The 13,504-nt window shown below is 50.0% G+C and overlaps 2 protein-coding genes and 1 non-coding gene across 3 annotated transcripts; 1 reads left to right on the top strand and 2 right to left on the bottom strand.

Annotated features, from left to right (window-relative positions):
* Positions 1-888, bottom strand: LOC119926755 (transmembrane epididymal protein 1A-like). Its single transcript, XM_038745113.1, has one exon. It carries the CDS (start codon positions 886-888, stop codon positions 1-3), a length of 888 nt encoding a protein of 295 aa, XP_038601041.1.
* Positions 889-3,270: 2,382 nt separating this feature from the next.
* On the top strand, positions 3,271-3,343 carry TRNAF-GAA. Its single transcript has one exon. It is a non-coding gene; the product is annotated as a tRNA-Phe (tRNA).
* Positions 3,344-6,805: 3,462 nt separating this feature from the next.
* On the bottom strand, positions 6,806-8,121 carry LOC119926764 (transmembrane epididymal protein 1-like). The gene is made up of 2 exons (XM_038745125.1): positions 7,263-8,121; positions 6,806-6,888 (listed from the first exon to the last, which is right to left on the bottom strand). The coding sequence occupies exons 1-2, from the start codon at positions 8,119-8,121 to the stop codon at positions 6,806-6,808; spliced, it is 942 nt and encodes a 313-aa protein (XP_038601053.1).
* Positions 8,122-13,504: the final 5,383 nt, after the last annotated feature.

The following is a 13,504-nucleotide window of genomic DNA, read 5'->3' on the forward strand; positions in this document are numbered from 1 at the left end:
CTAAACCCCCTTTTCTGGCAAACCAGCCTCATCCTTGAACTTCTGGAACTCCTCGTCATGGGGGCCCCCGGGACAGAGCTGGTAGCTGCCCCCCTTTTCCCCGGACCAGGCTGGAGGGTGGTGGTGCCAGAGGGCGCAGAGGACGTAAACAGCCGTCAGGAGGGAGGCACACAGTGCCAGGTGCCAGCAAAAAAAAGTGGTGAGAAACATGAGTTCAGAGGGGTTGTCGGTTTGCCAGGGCCGCCCGGAAGGCGGGCGGTAGAGCACGAAGCCCGTCTGGAGCAGCCAGGAGCCGAGCACCATGACGAGCCAGGATCTAGCAATCCAGAGCCGGGGCTGGTCGGGAGCCCAGATCTCCAGGGTCAGTACCAGGCTCAGGAGGCCGGCGGGCAGCAGCGCCAAGCCGTGAACCTGGCTCTCCAAAGCGTTCTTACCCTGGGAGTGGGAGAGCAGCAGCAAGGTCAGCACGTGGAAAGCCAGGGCCAGGGCCACCCGCTCCACCCCCTCGCGCCGCCGCGCCGGCCAGGTCTGGCTCAGCACGTCCACCCAGCCGCTGACCATGAAGAAGGCGTACATGGTGAAGTGCTGCCATTCGTCCTGATGCAGGAACGGCCGAGCCGGGTCTTCCCAGTCCAGAAGCTGCAGGCGGTTGGCTCCGGGAGGATAGAAGAACTCGGTCAGGATGAAGGTCATGCTGCAGAGGGCCTTAAACAGGCCCTCGGCTGGCACCCGCTGCAGCCAACTTGCCCCCGTCTGGCTGCGGGGAGGGCGCGGGGGCGTCAAGAGCCGCTGGCCCCTCAGCATTGCCCGGGATGCAAGCAGGGCATGGTAGAGTCCGAACAGGAGAAAGACCAGCCCCGGGAGGACATGCCCTAGGAACGTGGCCATGACGGCGGCCAGAGGAGCTCCAGCGAAAGTGACCACTCGGGGAGGGAGGTTCCGGCATATGGGCTGCAGGAAGAACTGCCGCGGTCGGATTCCACCTCTCGTCGCCCACACACGGGATGGGCACCATTGCTCCACATTATGACTGGGAACACAAGGAACCAGCCGGGCCCACTCCAAAGGGTGGGAATTCCCCAGGGCCAGGCAGGGCTATGGACTCTCCACCATCACCTGTCTTGCACAGTCCCTCGGTGAGGCAAACGCCTTGGTGATGACACCGCCTCCCATCCCCCGTGGGTGGCTAATCCTGGTCCCTCCTTGGGAGGCCCCACTCTAATAATAATAATTGTGATGCCGGGCACTGAACTGAGCGCTGGGGTAGATACAAACCGATCGGCTCAGACACCATTCCTGTCCTACATGGGGCTCACTGTCTTTATCCCCATTTTACAGGCGGGGTAACTGAGGCCCGGAGAAGTGAAGTGACTTGCCCAAGGTCACACAGCAGACGAGCGGCGGAGCAGGGATTAGAAGCCAGGTCCTTCTACTCCCAGGCCCGGGCTCTAGCCACTAGACCACACTGCTTCCCTACTAGGGTTATCGTTCGCTCCAGTTCAGAGGGGGCCAGGCAGGCAGAATCAGTCAGTCAATCAATCAATCAGAGCACCATACTAAGTGTTTAGTAGGAGAAGCAGCATCTGGAGTAAATACAAGCTAATCAGGTTGGACACAATCCATGTCCCACACGGGCGGGGCTCACACTCTTAATCCTCATTTTATAGATGAGGTAAATGAGGCACAGAGAAGTTACAGTATGTCCTAGTAGATAGAGCACGGGCCCAGGAATCAGAAGAACCTACAACTCCAGCCCCTGATTTTTCTTCCTCTCTGCAGTCTCGCATTTCCCCTTGCCTTCAAGACATCTCTACTTGGATGTCCCTGTCCCACGGAGGACTCCCGGTCTCAATCCTCATTTTTCAGATGAGGGAACTGAGGCACAGAGAAATGAAGTGACTTGCGAGGCCACACAGCAGACAAATGGTGGAGCCAGGATTAGGACCCATGACCTTCTGACTCCCAGCCGGTGCTCTATCCATTACGCCATGCTGCTTGGATGTCCTTCGTCACCTCGAGTTTACCGTGTCCAAAACAGAACTCCTTATCTTCCCACCCAAACCCTGTCCTCCCTGACTTTCCCATCACTGCAGACGGCACCACCAACCTTCCTGTCTCACCTTGGTGTTATCCTTGACTCCTCTCTCTCATTCAACCCACATATTTAATCCATCACTAAATCCTGTCGGTCCCACCCTCATAACCGCTAAAATCTGCCCTTTCCTCTCCATCTAAACTGTTAGCATGTTAATACAATTACTCATCCCGTCCTGCTGGGATTACTGCATCAGGCTCCTTACTGACCTTCCAGCCTCCTGTTTCTCCATACTTCATTCTGCTGCCCGAATCATTTTTCTATGAAAATGTTAAGGACATGTCATCCCCACTCCTCTAAAAACTCCAGTGGTTGCCCATCCATCTCCACATCAAACAAAACCTTCTCACCATTGGCTTTAAAGCACTCCATCACCTTGCCCCCTCCTTCCTCCTCACAACTCTCTTTTTACACCCCACTTCGCTCCTCTAGTGCTAACTGTGCCTTGATTTCTCCTACCTTGCCACCGACCCCGAGCCCATGTCCTGCCTCTGGCCTGGAACACCCTCCCTACTCAGATCTGACCAACAATTACTCACCCCTACTTTGAAGCCTTATTGAACGCACATCTCCTCCAAGAAGCATACCCAGACTAAGCCCCCCTTTTCTCTTCTCCCACTCCCTTCTGAGTCGCACAGACTCGCTCCCTTTGTTCTTCCACCCTCCCAGCTCGGCAGCACTTATATACATATTTGTAATTTATTCATTCATTCATTCATTAGTGAGCGCTTACTGTGTGCAGAGCACTGTACTAAGTGCTTGGGAAGTACAAGTCGGCAACATATAGAGACGGTCCCTACCCAACAACGGGCTCACAGTCTAGAAGGGGAGAAGAGGTGGAAATTTGTACTGATGTCTGTCTCTCTCCTTCTAGACTGTATGCTGGCTGTGGGCAGAGAATATGTCTGTTTATTGTTGTATTGTACTCTCCTAAGCACTTAGTACAGTGCTCTGCACTCAATATATATGATTGAATGGATGAATGAATGAATGAAAGGACCTGAGTTCTAAACCTGACTCTGTCAACTTGTCTGCAAGTCGCAGACAAGTCACTTGGGCAAGTCACTTCACTGGTGACTTGTACTTCCCAACTTGTACTTCCCAAGCGCTTAGTACAGTGTTCTGCACACAGTAAGTGCTCAATAAATACGACTGAATGAATGAATGAATGGTGGGCCGAAATAGCTCAGTTGGGAGAGCGTTGGACTGAAGATTTTAAGGTCCCTGGTTCAATCCTGGGTTTTGGCAAATTGTATTTTGAGAAGCAGCATGGCTCAGTGGAAAGAGGCCGGGCTTTGGAGTCAGAGGTCATGGGTTCAAATCCCAGCTCTACCAATTGTCAGCTGTCTGACTTTGGGCAAGTCACTTAACTTCTCTGGGCCTCAGTTACCTCATCTGTAAAATGGGGATTCAGACTGTGAGCCCCCCGTGGGACAACCTGATCACCTTGTAACCTCCCCAGTGCTTAGAACAGTGCTTTGCACATAGTAAACACTTAATAAATGCTATTATTATTATTATTCTCTGTGCCTCAGAGGACTGATTAGCTTGTGTCTACTCCAGTGCTTAGTACAACTCCTGGTAGTAGTAAGCACTTAACAAATACCATTAAAAACATAGTAAGTGCTTTACAAATTATTGTTATTCATTCCTTCAGTCATATTTATTGAGTGCTTACTGTGTACAGAGGACTGTACTAAGCGCTTGGGAGAATACAACACAACAATAAACAGACACGTCCCCCGCCTACAATGAGCTTTACTAGTATCATTATTAATTTAGTGCATTCAGCACAAAATAAATTCACTTTCCAAGCCTCTGTTGCTCACGCTTCTTCTTGCATGATTTTGGACTGAACAATCATCCTTTGAATTGCTGAGTTTTTTCTCTTCTCACCCTGCCTCCTCCTCCTCACCGCTTCCTCCAATCTTTCTATTCTTTTTCCATCTCCATTCTTTTTCCTTAGCAATTTTTCTCCTTTCTCTTTGCCCATTCCTTTCTTCCACTGCCCTCTTCTCTCCCCCGAACACACCCTGTAAGCACTGGAGGGTGGCACCCAACATGCAAACCTGGTGGGCGGGTGAGTGACTGCTGGTGGAAGCCCAAGGCCTGGGCCCCCACCTTTCTACTCACAGCACCTGTATATATGTTTGTACAGATTTATTACCCTATTTATTTTACTTGTACATATTTACTAATCTATTTATTTTGTTAATGTTGTGCATCTGTCTGCTGTTGGGTAGGGACCGTCTCTATATGTTGTCAACTTGGACTTCCCAAGCGCTCAGTACAGTGCTCTGCACACTGTAAGCGCTCAAGAAATATGATTGAATCTAGCTTTACTTCTATTTATTCTGATGACTTAACACCTGTCCACATGTTTTGTTTTGTTGTCTGTCTCCCCCTTCTAAACAGTGAGCCTGCTGTTGGGTAGGGACCGTCTCTATATGTTGCCAACTTGGACTTCCCAAGCGCTTAGTACAGTGCTCTGCACACAGTAAGTGCTCAATAAATACAATTGAATCTAGCTTTACTTCTATTTATTCTGACGACTTGACACCTGTCCACATGTTTTGTTTTGTTGTCTGTCTCCCCCTTCTAAACGGTGAGCCTGCTGTTGGGTAGGGACCGTCTCTATATGTTGCCAACTTGTACTTCCCAAGAGCTTAGTCCAGTGCTGTGCACACAGTAAACACTCAATAAATACGATTGAATGAATGAATGAATCTAGCTTTACTTCTATTTATTCTGATGACTTGACACCTGTCCACATGTTTTGTTTTGTTGTCTGTCTCCCACTTCTAAACTGTGAGACCGCTGTTGGGTAGGGACCATCTCTATATGTTGCCAACTTGTACTTCCCAAGCGCTTAGTCCAGTGCTCTGCATACAGTAAGTGCTCAATAAATACGATTGAATGAATGAATGAATCTAGCTTTACTTCTATTTATTCTGATGACCTGACACCTGTCCACATGTTTTGTTTTGTTGTCTGTCTCCCCCTTCTAAACTGTGAGCCCATTTTGGGTAGGGACCATCTCTATATGTTGCCACCTTTTACTTCCCAAGCGCTTAGTACAGTGCTCTGCACACAGGAAGTGCTCAATAAATACGATTGAATGAATGAATGAATGAATGAAAGAGTGGTGAGATCAGGTTCATTCCCCATTTTGCCCAAACACACACGAAGACATACCTGCATGGGCAAGCGGCGACTGCTTCAGGAACTCCCACTTACCCCCACAAACACAGAAATCAATCAATCAATCAATCGTATTTATTGAGTGCTTACTGTGTGCAGAGCACTGTACTAAGCGCTTGGGAAGTACAAGTTGGCAACATATAGAGACGGTCTCTACCCAACAGTGGGCTCACAGTCTAGAAGGAAGCTGAAGAAAAGAAAGACAAAATGGAATATGAATTCACCTAATACTACCGTGAGGTTAGAGTCCTCGTTTCACTGCCACGAATCCAGAAGTACCCAAATAAATGCAGAAAAACTACTCTAAATTTATGCCCCTCAACTCACAAGGGGAAAGAATAAAAGAAACTGGCAGAAAGCCACTCTGTTCCGTACAAAACACAGCATTCAATTTAATACCGTCCATAAAAAAGATATAAAGCTGTAACTTCCCCCACGCTGGACCAACCCCATATACAAGTCCTGCCTGCATCTGGCAACATCTGTGACGGACTGCAGCTAGAGACCATCTCCCAGTAAAGGTCGAAGTGTTGTCGTCACTCGACCATCCGGTACTCCCGTTTCGACAGGCTGCGGAGGCAGGGCCATTCATTCGATCCTCCCCACCCAGTGTCAAGTTCTGGGGATGGATTTTAAGTCAGGGTCTCTTCGTGCCGCACAGGAAGAGAAGCAACATGGCCTAACGGAAAGAGTACGGGCCTCGGAGTCAGAGGACCTGGGTTCTAATCCCAGCTCTGCCAATTGCTTGCCGTGTGACCTTGGACGCAACTGTAAAAGGGGCATTAAACACCTGTTCTCCCTGCTACTTAGACTGTGAGCCCCTTGTGGGACAGGGACTGTGTCTAATCTAATTAATTTGTGCCTACCCCAGTGCTTAATAATAATAATAATAATAATAATAATAATGGCATTTATTAAGCGCTTACTATGTGCAAAGCACTGTTCTATGGGCTGGGGAGGTTACAAGGTGATCAGGTTGTCCCACGGGGGGCTCGCAGTCTTCATCCCCATTCTACAGATGAGGTAACTGAGGCACAGAGAAGTAAAGTGACTTGCCCAAAATCACACAGCAGACAATTGGCAGAGCTTAGAACAGTGTTTGACATAAAGTAAGCACTTAACAAATACCATTAAAAAAAAGAAAGGTGTGTGCCTAATGAATGATCCAGTCTTCATTGCTCCTGTCTCCTACCATCCCCCACCCCCATACTCTCTCTCTCTCTCTCTCTCTCACACACACACATATATGAACCCGGAAAATTGTCTGGCAAATAGCAGCCCTCAGCAGCGAATCTTATCCCAAGACAACCACACTTCCCCCTGGCTCCCCCTAAGCATTTTTTTTCCGCCCACTGATCGAACATCATTTCCTTGTCCAACTTTGTCCAAATTCTTCCTACCATTTCTCCACCATTTACAGAGGAGGGTCACCAGCCCGATTTTTGCCCTCTGGGTTCCTCTACACCCAGCCTGTACACACCAGACAGACAGACACAGCAGAAAACCACTCTAAGGGCAGCCACCTTCATTTGAGGGCAACAAATCCACGATGCCAAGATTCTGGCCCGTTGGAATGCACCAGTGAGTGGGTGCTTGAGAAATAGGCATTAAGAGATGACAGGGCAATCTGGCAGCTGGGTAGAGCAGAAAACCACCCTGGGGTGGATACTTTTATTTGAAGACAAGGAATCTGTGGCATCTAGCGGGGAGAGGAGTCACGAGAGCTTCAAGTACAATACAATACGCTATTGAGTGAGTGCTCACTAAGCATGCAGGAAGTGGCGATAAGGCAAAGTCAAAGATCCAGTTCAGTGGACTAAACCCCACCATCTGGATCAATCAATCAATCATATTTATTGAGCGCTTACTGTGTGCAGAGCACTGTACTAAGCGCTTGAGAAGTACAAGTTGGCAACATATAGAGACAGTCCCTACCCAACAGTGGGCTCACAGTCTAAAAGATGACAGGTCTCCCCCTTCAGCTTCTGCAGCTCTTCGCTGGAGGTGCCCAGAGGGCACACCTGATACCCGTCCCCTCTCCCCGCTGCCCAAGTGGGGTAGCGGCGGTTCCACAGGGTGAACAATCCATACACGGCAGCCAGGAAGGTAGCGTTCAGCGCCAGGTGCCAGCAGAAAAAGGTGGTGAGGAACATGAGGTCCGCGGGGTTCTCCCCGTGCCAGGGGCGGCCCGTGGGAGGGTGGTACATCACCACGCCGATCTGCAGCATCCACGAGCCCAGCACCAGGAGCATCCAGGTCTTGGCTACCCAGAGCTGGGGCTGGTCGGGGGCCCACTGCTCGATGGTCAGCACCAGGGCCAACAGGAAGACGGGCAGCAGCAGCAGGGTGTGCACTCGGGTCTCTAGCACACCCTTGCCCTGCGAGTGAGAGAGCAGCAACAGGAGCAGCACGTGGAAGGCCAGGGCCAGGGCCGCCTGCTCCAACTTCAGCCACCTCCGGGCCAGCCAGGTCTGGCTCACCAGGTCCACTAGGCCGCTGGCCAAGAAGAAGCCGTACATGGTGACGTGCTGCCACGAGTTGTGGTAGAGAAATGGCCTGGTGGGGTCATCCCAGTTCAGGAGGGCCAGCCGGTTATCCCCCGGAGGGTAGAAGAATTCCCCTAGGATGCCAGTCGTGCAGCTGATCACCTTCAGCGCCCCTTCGGCGGGCAACCGTTGCAACCAGCTCCCCTGACTTTTAGGTGGGGAGGGGAGAAATAGAAGCCTCTGGCCCCGCAATAAGGCCAGGGACACCAACTTGGCATAGTAAAGTCCAAAGAGGAAGAAGATTGCCCCTGGGAGAAGATGCCCGATGAAGGTTGGCATGGCAGCTGCAGGGGAGTGTGGAGATGTGGGTCAGGTAGAGGAGCGGAGATCCAGAGCTGCTGTTCCCGAGGAGAACCTGCAGCATCTGAGTTAGAGGGGAAACGGCAAGGGAGGCACCACTTTCTGCCCACACAAGGGGAGGGCACACAACCAACTCCTCAGCTTGCCCCATGCCCTTTACCATGTGAAGCAGGAACCCGCTGGGCTGCTCCATGGGGAGGGGCTCCCCGAGGCCAGGTGGGTCTGCTTTTCCTCCTCCAAGCTCCCTCGCCACACCCTTCCTTTTCCATCTTCCTCTCAGCTCTGCCGTTGGCCCTCACACGCCAACCTCCCGGCCACAGCCCCCTCGGAGCCTGCTACTCATTCATCATCATCAATCGTATTTATTGAGCGCTTACTATGTGCAGAGCACTGTACTAAGCGCTTCCTCCCTGGCCCTCCTCTTTCCTTTCCAAACTCTGGAGGGTAAAGTAGGGGAGGAGAAGAGATCAGGGTCCGAACAGTTTCACTACCAACGTGTGAGCCTCCAGTCCCTAATGCTTGTAGTCAGATGCCACCGGCACCGACTAAAATTCATTCACCGAAGGAGCGTCTCCGGCTTGTTGTGGGTTCGAATCCCAGCTCCGCCACTTGTCAGCTGTGTGACCTTGAGCAAGTCACTTAGCTTCTCTGGGCCTCAGTTCCCTCATCTGTAAAATGGGGACTAAGACTGAGCCCCATGTGGGACAACCTTGATCACCTTGTATCCCCCCCAGCGCTTAGAACAGTGCTTGGCACATAGTAAGAGCTTAAAAAATGCCACCATCATTATTGTGCTTCTCATTCATTCAATAGTATTTATTGAGTGCTTACTGTGTGCAGAGCACTGTACTAAGCGCTTGGGAAGTACAAGTTGACAACATATAGAGACGGTCCCTACCCAACAGTGGGCTCACAGTCTAGAAGGGGGAGAAAGAGAACAAAACATATTAACAAAATAAAATAATTAGAATAAATATGTATAAATAAAATAAATAAATAAATAGAGTAATAAATACATACAAACATATATACATATATACAGGTGCTGCGGAGAGGGGAAGGAGGTAAGGCAGGGGGGATGGGGAGGGGGAGAGGAAGGAGGGGGCTCAGTCTCCTCTCTTCCATCTTGCCCATCCTCCTTCCCCCTTTCCTGCTCCAAGGTTATTTCCAGCTCTCCCCAGTCTCCATTCTTTTTCTCTTTTTTCCTTTTTCCCTTTATTTAACCCCTTTCCTCTTCTTCCACTGATCCTAGCTCATTTTTCACTTCCTCTGCCTTTCTCCCCAGGTCTGGCACAGCCTCAGGCCATTGGCAGAAGCAGCTCAAACTCAAAGCAGCTGAACGGCAAATGGACGAGGAACTGCCAGGCCACCTGTGTAAGTTGGAACCTCCCAAGAGGAAGAAAGAAGCTTTGGGAGACAAGCTGGAAGGAACATCTTCAGAGCTAGAGATGAAGCTGAGGGATCAATTTCTTGTGGGGGCCTAGAGAGGCAGGGGTCCAAGGACCCTACAAGACAATAGTAATAATAATAATGGCATTTATTAAGTGCTTGCTATGTGCAAAGCACTGTTCTAAGCACTAGGGAAGTTACAAGGTGATCAGGTTGTCCCACGGGGGACTCACAGCTTTAATCCCCATTTTACAGATGAGGTCACTGAGACACAGAGAAGTTAAGCGACTTGCCCAAAGTCACACAGCTGACAATTGGAAGAGCTGGGATTTGAACCCACGACCTCTGACTCCAAAGCCTGGGCTCTTTCCACTGAGCCCATCCTATCTGGAGATGTGCTCCACCTCAGGGTTGCCACCCAGGCATAAATTCACACAACCACCATAATAGCCCCTGAAAGCTCTGAGGGCAGAGAGAAAGAGTTGCAACCTTCAGTAAATTCTCAGAGTCGATGAAAATGAGCTAAGCCCGGCTGCATCCATGACACTCGTAAAAACATTTCAAAACCCAGCGAGGCAGGTTCAATCAATCAATCATATTTATTGAGCACTTACTGTGAGCAGAGCACTGTACTAAGCGCTTGGGAAGTACAAGTTGGCAACATATAGAGACAGTCCCTACCCAACAGTGGGCTCACAGTCTAAAAGGGGGAGACAGAGAACAAAACCAAACATACTAACAAAATAAAATAAATAGAATAGATATGTACAAGTAAAATAAATAAATAAATAAATAAATAAATAAATAAATAAATAATTATTCACCCCTCTCATTCACCCCTCACATCCAAGCCGTCACCAAAACCTGCCGGTCTCAGCTCCGCAACATTGCCAAGATCCGCCCTTTCCTCTCCATCCAAACCGCTACCCTGCTCGTTCAAGCTCTCATCCTATCCCGTCTGGACTACTGTATCAGCCTTCTCTCTGATCTCCCTGGTCTCTCTGGTCTCTATATGTTGCCAACTTGTACTTCCCAAGTGCTTAGTACAGTGCTCTGCACACAGTAAGTGCTCAATAAATACGATTGATTGATTGATTGATTGATGAGAGAGCGGAGTCGAGGAGGACACCAAGGTTGAGGGCTTGTGAAATGGGAAGGATGGTAGTGCCGTCAACAGAGATGGGAAAGTCAGGGAGAGGGCAGAGTTTGGGAGGGAAGACAAGGAGTTCAGTCTTGGACATGTTGAGTTTTAGGGGGCGGGCAGACATCCAGGTGGAGATGTCCCGAAGGCAGGAGGAGATGCGAGCCTGGAGGGAGGGGGAGAGAGCAGGGGCAGAGATGTAGATCTGGGTGTCATCAGCGTAGAGGTGATAGTTGAAGCCGTGGGAGCGAATGAGGTCACCAAGGGAGTGTGTGTAGATCGAGAACAGAAGGGAACCAAGCACTGAACCTTGGGGAACCCCCACAGTAAGGGGATGGGAGGGGGAGGAGAAGCCCGCAAAAGAGACTGAGAATGAACGACTGGAGAGATAAGAGGAGAACCAGGAGAGGACGGAGTCTGTGAAGCCAAGGTCGGATAGCGTGTTGAGGAGAAGGGGGGTGGTCCACAGTGTTGAAGGCAGCTGAGAGGTCGAGGAGGATTAGGATAGAGTAGGAGCCGTTGGAATTGGCAAGCAGGAGGTCATTGGTGACCTTTGAGAGGGCAGATTCGGTGGAGTGTAGGGGACGGAAGCCAGATTGGAGGGTGAAGGGGGTCGAGGAGAGAGTTGGCATTGAGGAATTTGAGGCAGCGGGTGTAGATGACTCATTCGAGGAGTTTGGAAAGGAATGGTAGGAGGGATATGGGGCGATAACTAGAAGGTGAGGTGGGGTCAAGAGAGGGTTTTTTTAGGATGGGAGAGACATGGGCGTGTTTGAAGGCAGAGGGGAAGGAACCAGTGGAGAGTGAGCAGTTGAAGATGGAGGTTAAGGAGGGGAGAAGGGATGGCGCGAGAGATTTCATGAGGTGAGAGGGAATGGGGTCAGAAGCACAGGTGGCCAGAGTAGCACTTGAGAGGAGGGAGGAGCTCCTCCGAGGATACTGCTAGGAAGGATGGGAGAGTAGCAGAGAGTGTTGAGAGCCGGGGGGTTGGAGAAGTGGGGGGAGTGACTTTGGGGAGGTCAGACCTGATGGATTTAATTTTGTTAATGAAGTAGGAGGCCAGATCGTTGGGGGTGAGGGAAGGAGGAGGGGGAGGAACCGAGGGCCTGAGAAGGGAGTTGAATGTATGGAAGAGCTGGCGGAGATGATGGGCATGAGTGTCAATAAGGGAGGAGAAATAGTTTTGTCTGGCAGAGGAGAGGGCTGAGTTAAGGCAGGAAAGGCTAAACTTGAAGTGAACGAGGTTCACTTTAGACTTTAGACTTTTTAGACTTTCACCAGCAGCGTTTGGCAGCTAGAGCATAAGAGTGAAGGTGTGCCACTGCTGCAGCCCTTCCAGCATTACCTCCCATGTGCACAGCTGTTACGGTGTTTTACTCAATCCCTGGCAATCTGGATTTCACTGTCATCTCTCTACTAAGAACACACTCGCCAGGTTCCCTAAGCACCTCCTCCCCGGCTAAACCTAGCTGACTTTCCTCTGGGCTGATCTTCCTCTACTTCTTGGCTTCCCTTACCGCTGTTGATCGTTCCCTCCTCCTGGAAAATAAGTCTCTCTGGCCTTTGTTTTACCCCCCTGGTTTTATTCCTACCATTTCTTCTCCGTCTTCTTTGCTGACTCTACATCCTCCCCTCCACTTTGAATGGCGGGTGCCCCAGAACATTCTGCTCTGTGCCTTCTGCTCTCCTTACTACCCTCATTCTCTCGAGGAGATTAGCCACTCACTGGAGAAGCAGCGTGGCTCAGTGGAAAGAGGCTGGGCTTGGGAGTCAGAGGTCGTGGGTTCTAATCCCGGCTCTGCCACTTGTCGGCTGTGTGACTTAGGGCAAGTCACTTCACTTCTCTGAGCCTCAGTTCCCTCCTCTGAAAAATGGAGATGAAGACTGTGAACCCCATGTGGGGCAACCTGATCACCTTGTATCTACCCCAGTGCTTAGAACAGTGCTCGGCACATAGTGCTTAATAAATACCATTACTATTATTATTATTATTATTATTACCTGGCTTCAGCCATCATCGCTTTACAGATGACTCCCACATCTACCTCACAGCTCTGACCTCTCACTTCGTTTATGATCTCATAGCTCTTCCTTCCTACCTCCAAGACATATCAAGACTGTGAGCCCGCTGTTGGGTAGGGACCGTCTCTATATGTCGCCAACTTGTACTTCCCAAGCGCTTAGTACAGTACCCTGCACAGAGTAAGCGCTCAATAAATATGATTGAATGAATGAATGAATATCTCCACATGGATGACCAACACTTGAAAATTGTCTTCTCTCCTAAACTTTCTCTTCCTCCTAACAAGCAGTTAGTGAGAAGCCACATGGCCTGGAGGAAAGACCCCAGGCCTGGAAGTCAGAAGGTCATGGGTTCTAATCCTGGCTCTGCCACTTGCCTGCTGTGTGACCTTGGGCAAGTCACTTCACTGCTCTGTGCCTGTTACCTCATCTGTAAAATGGGAATTAAGAGTGTGAGCCTCAAGTGGGACATGGTTGGTGTCCAACCCAATTAGCTCGTACTTACCCCAGCATTTAGTATAGTGCCTGCACATAGTAAGTGCTTAACAAAAAATGTTAAAAAAAAATCAAGCAACTGTTCATTAGTATTTGTTGAACACCTATTCTAGACTTTTCTAGACTGTGAGCCCGTTGTTGGGTAGGGACCATCTCTGTTGCCGATTTGTACTTCCCAAGCACTTAGTACTGTGCTCTGCACACAGTAAGCGCTCAATAAATACGATTGAATGAATGAATGAATAAATGAATTGCATGCCGAGCACTATTCTAAATACATAGGTTGTGAGTGAGTAGCCTCCTCCCTTCACACCA

The sequence above is a fragment of the Tachyglossus aculeatus genome, chromosome 1 (assembly GCF_015852505.1).
Source record: "Tachyglossus aculeatus isolate mTacAcu1 chromosome 1, mTacAcu1.pri, whole genome shotgun sequence".
NCBI classification, from domain to species: Eukaryota; Metazoa; Chordata; class Mammalia; order Monotremata; family Tachyglossidae; genus Tachyglossus; species Tachyglossus aculeatus.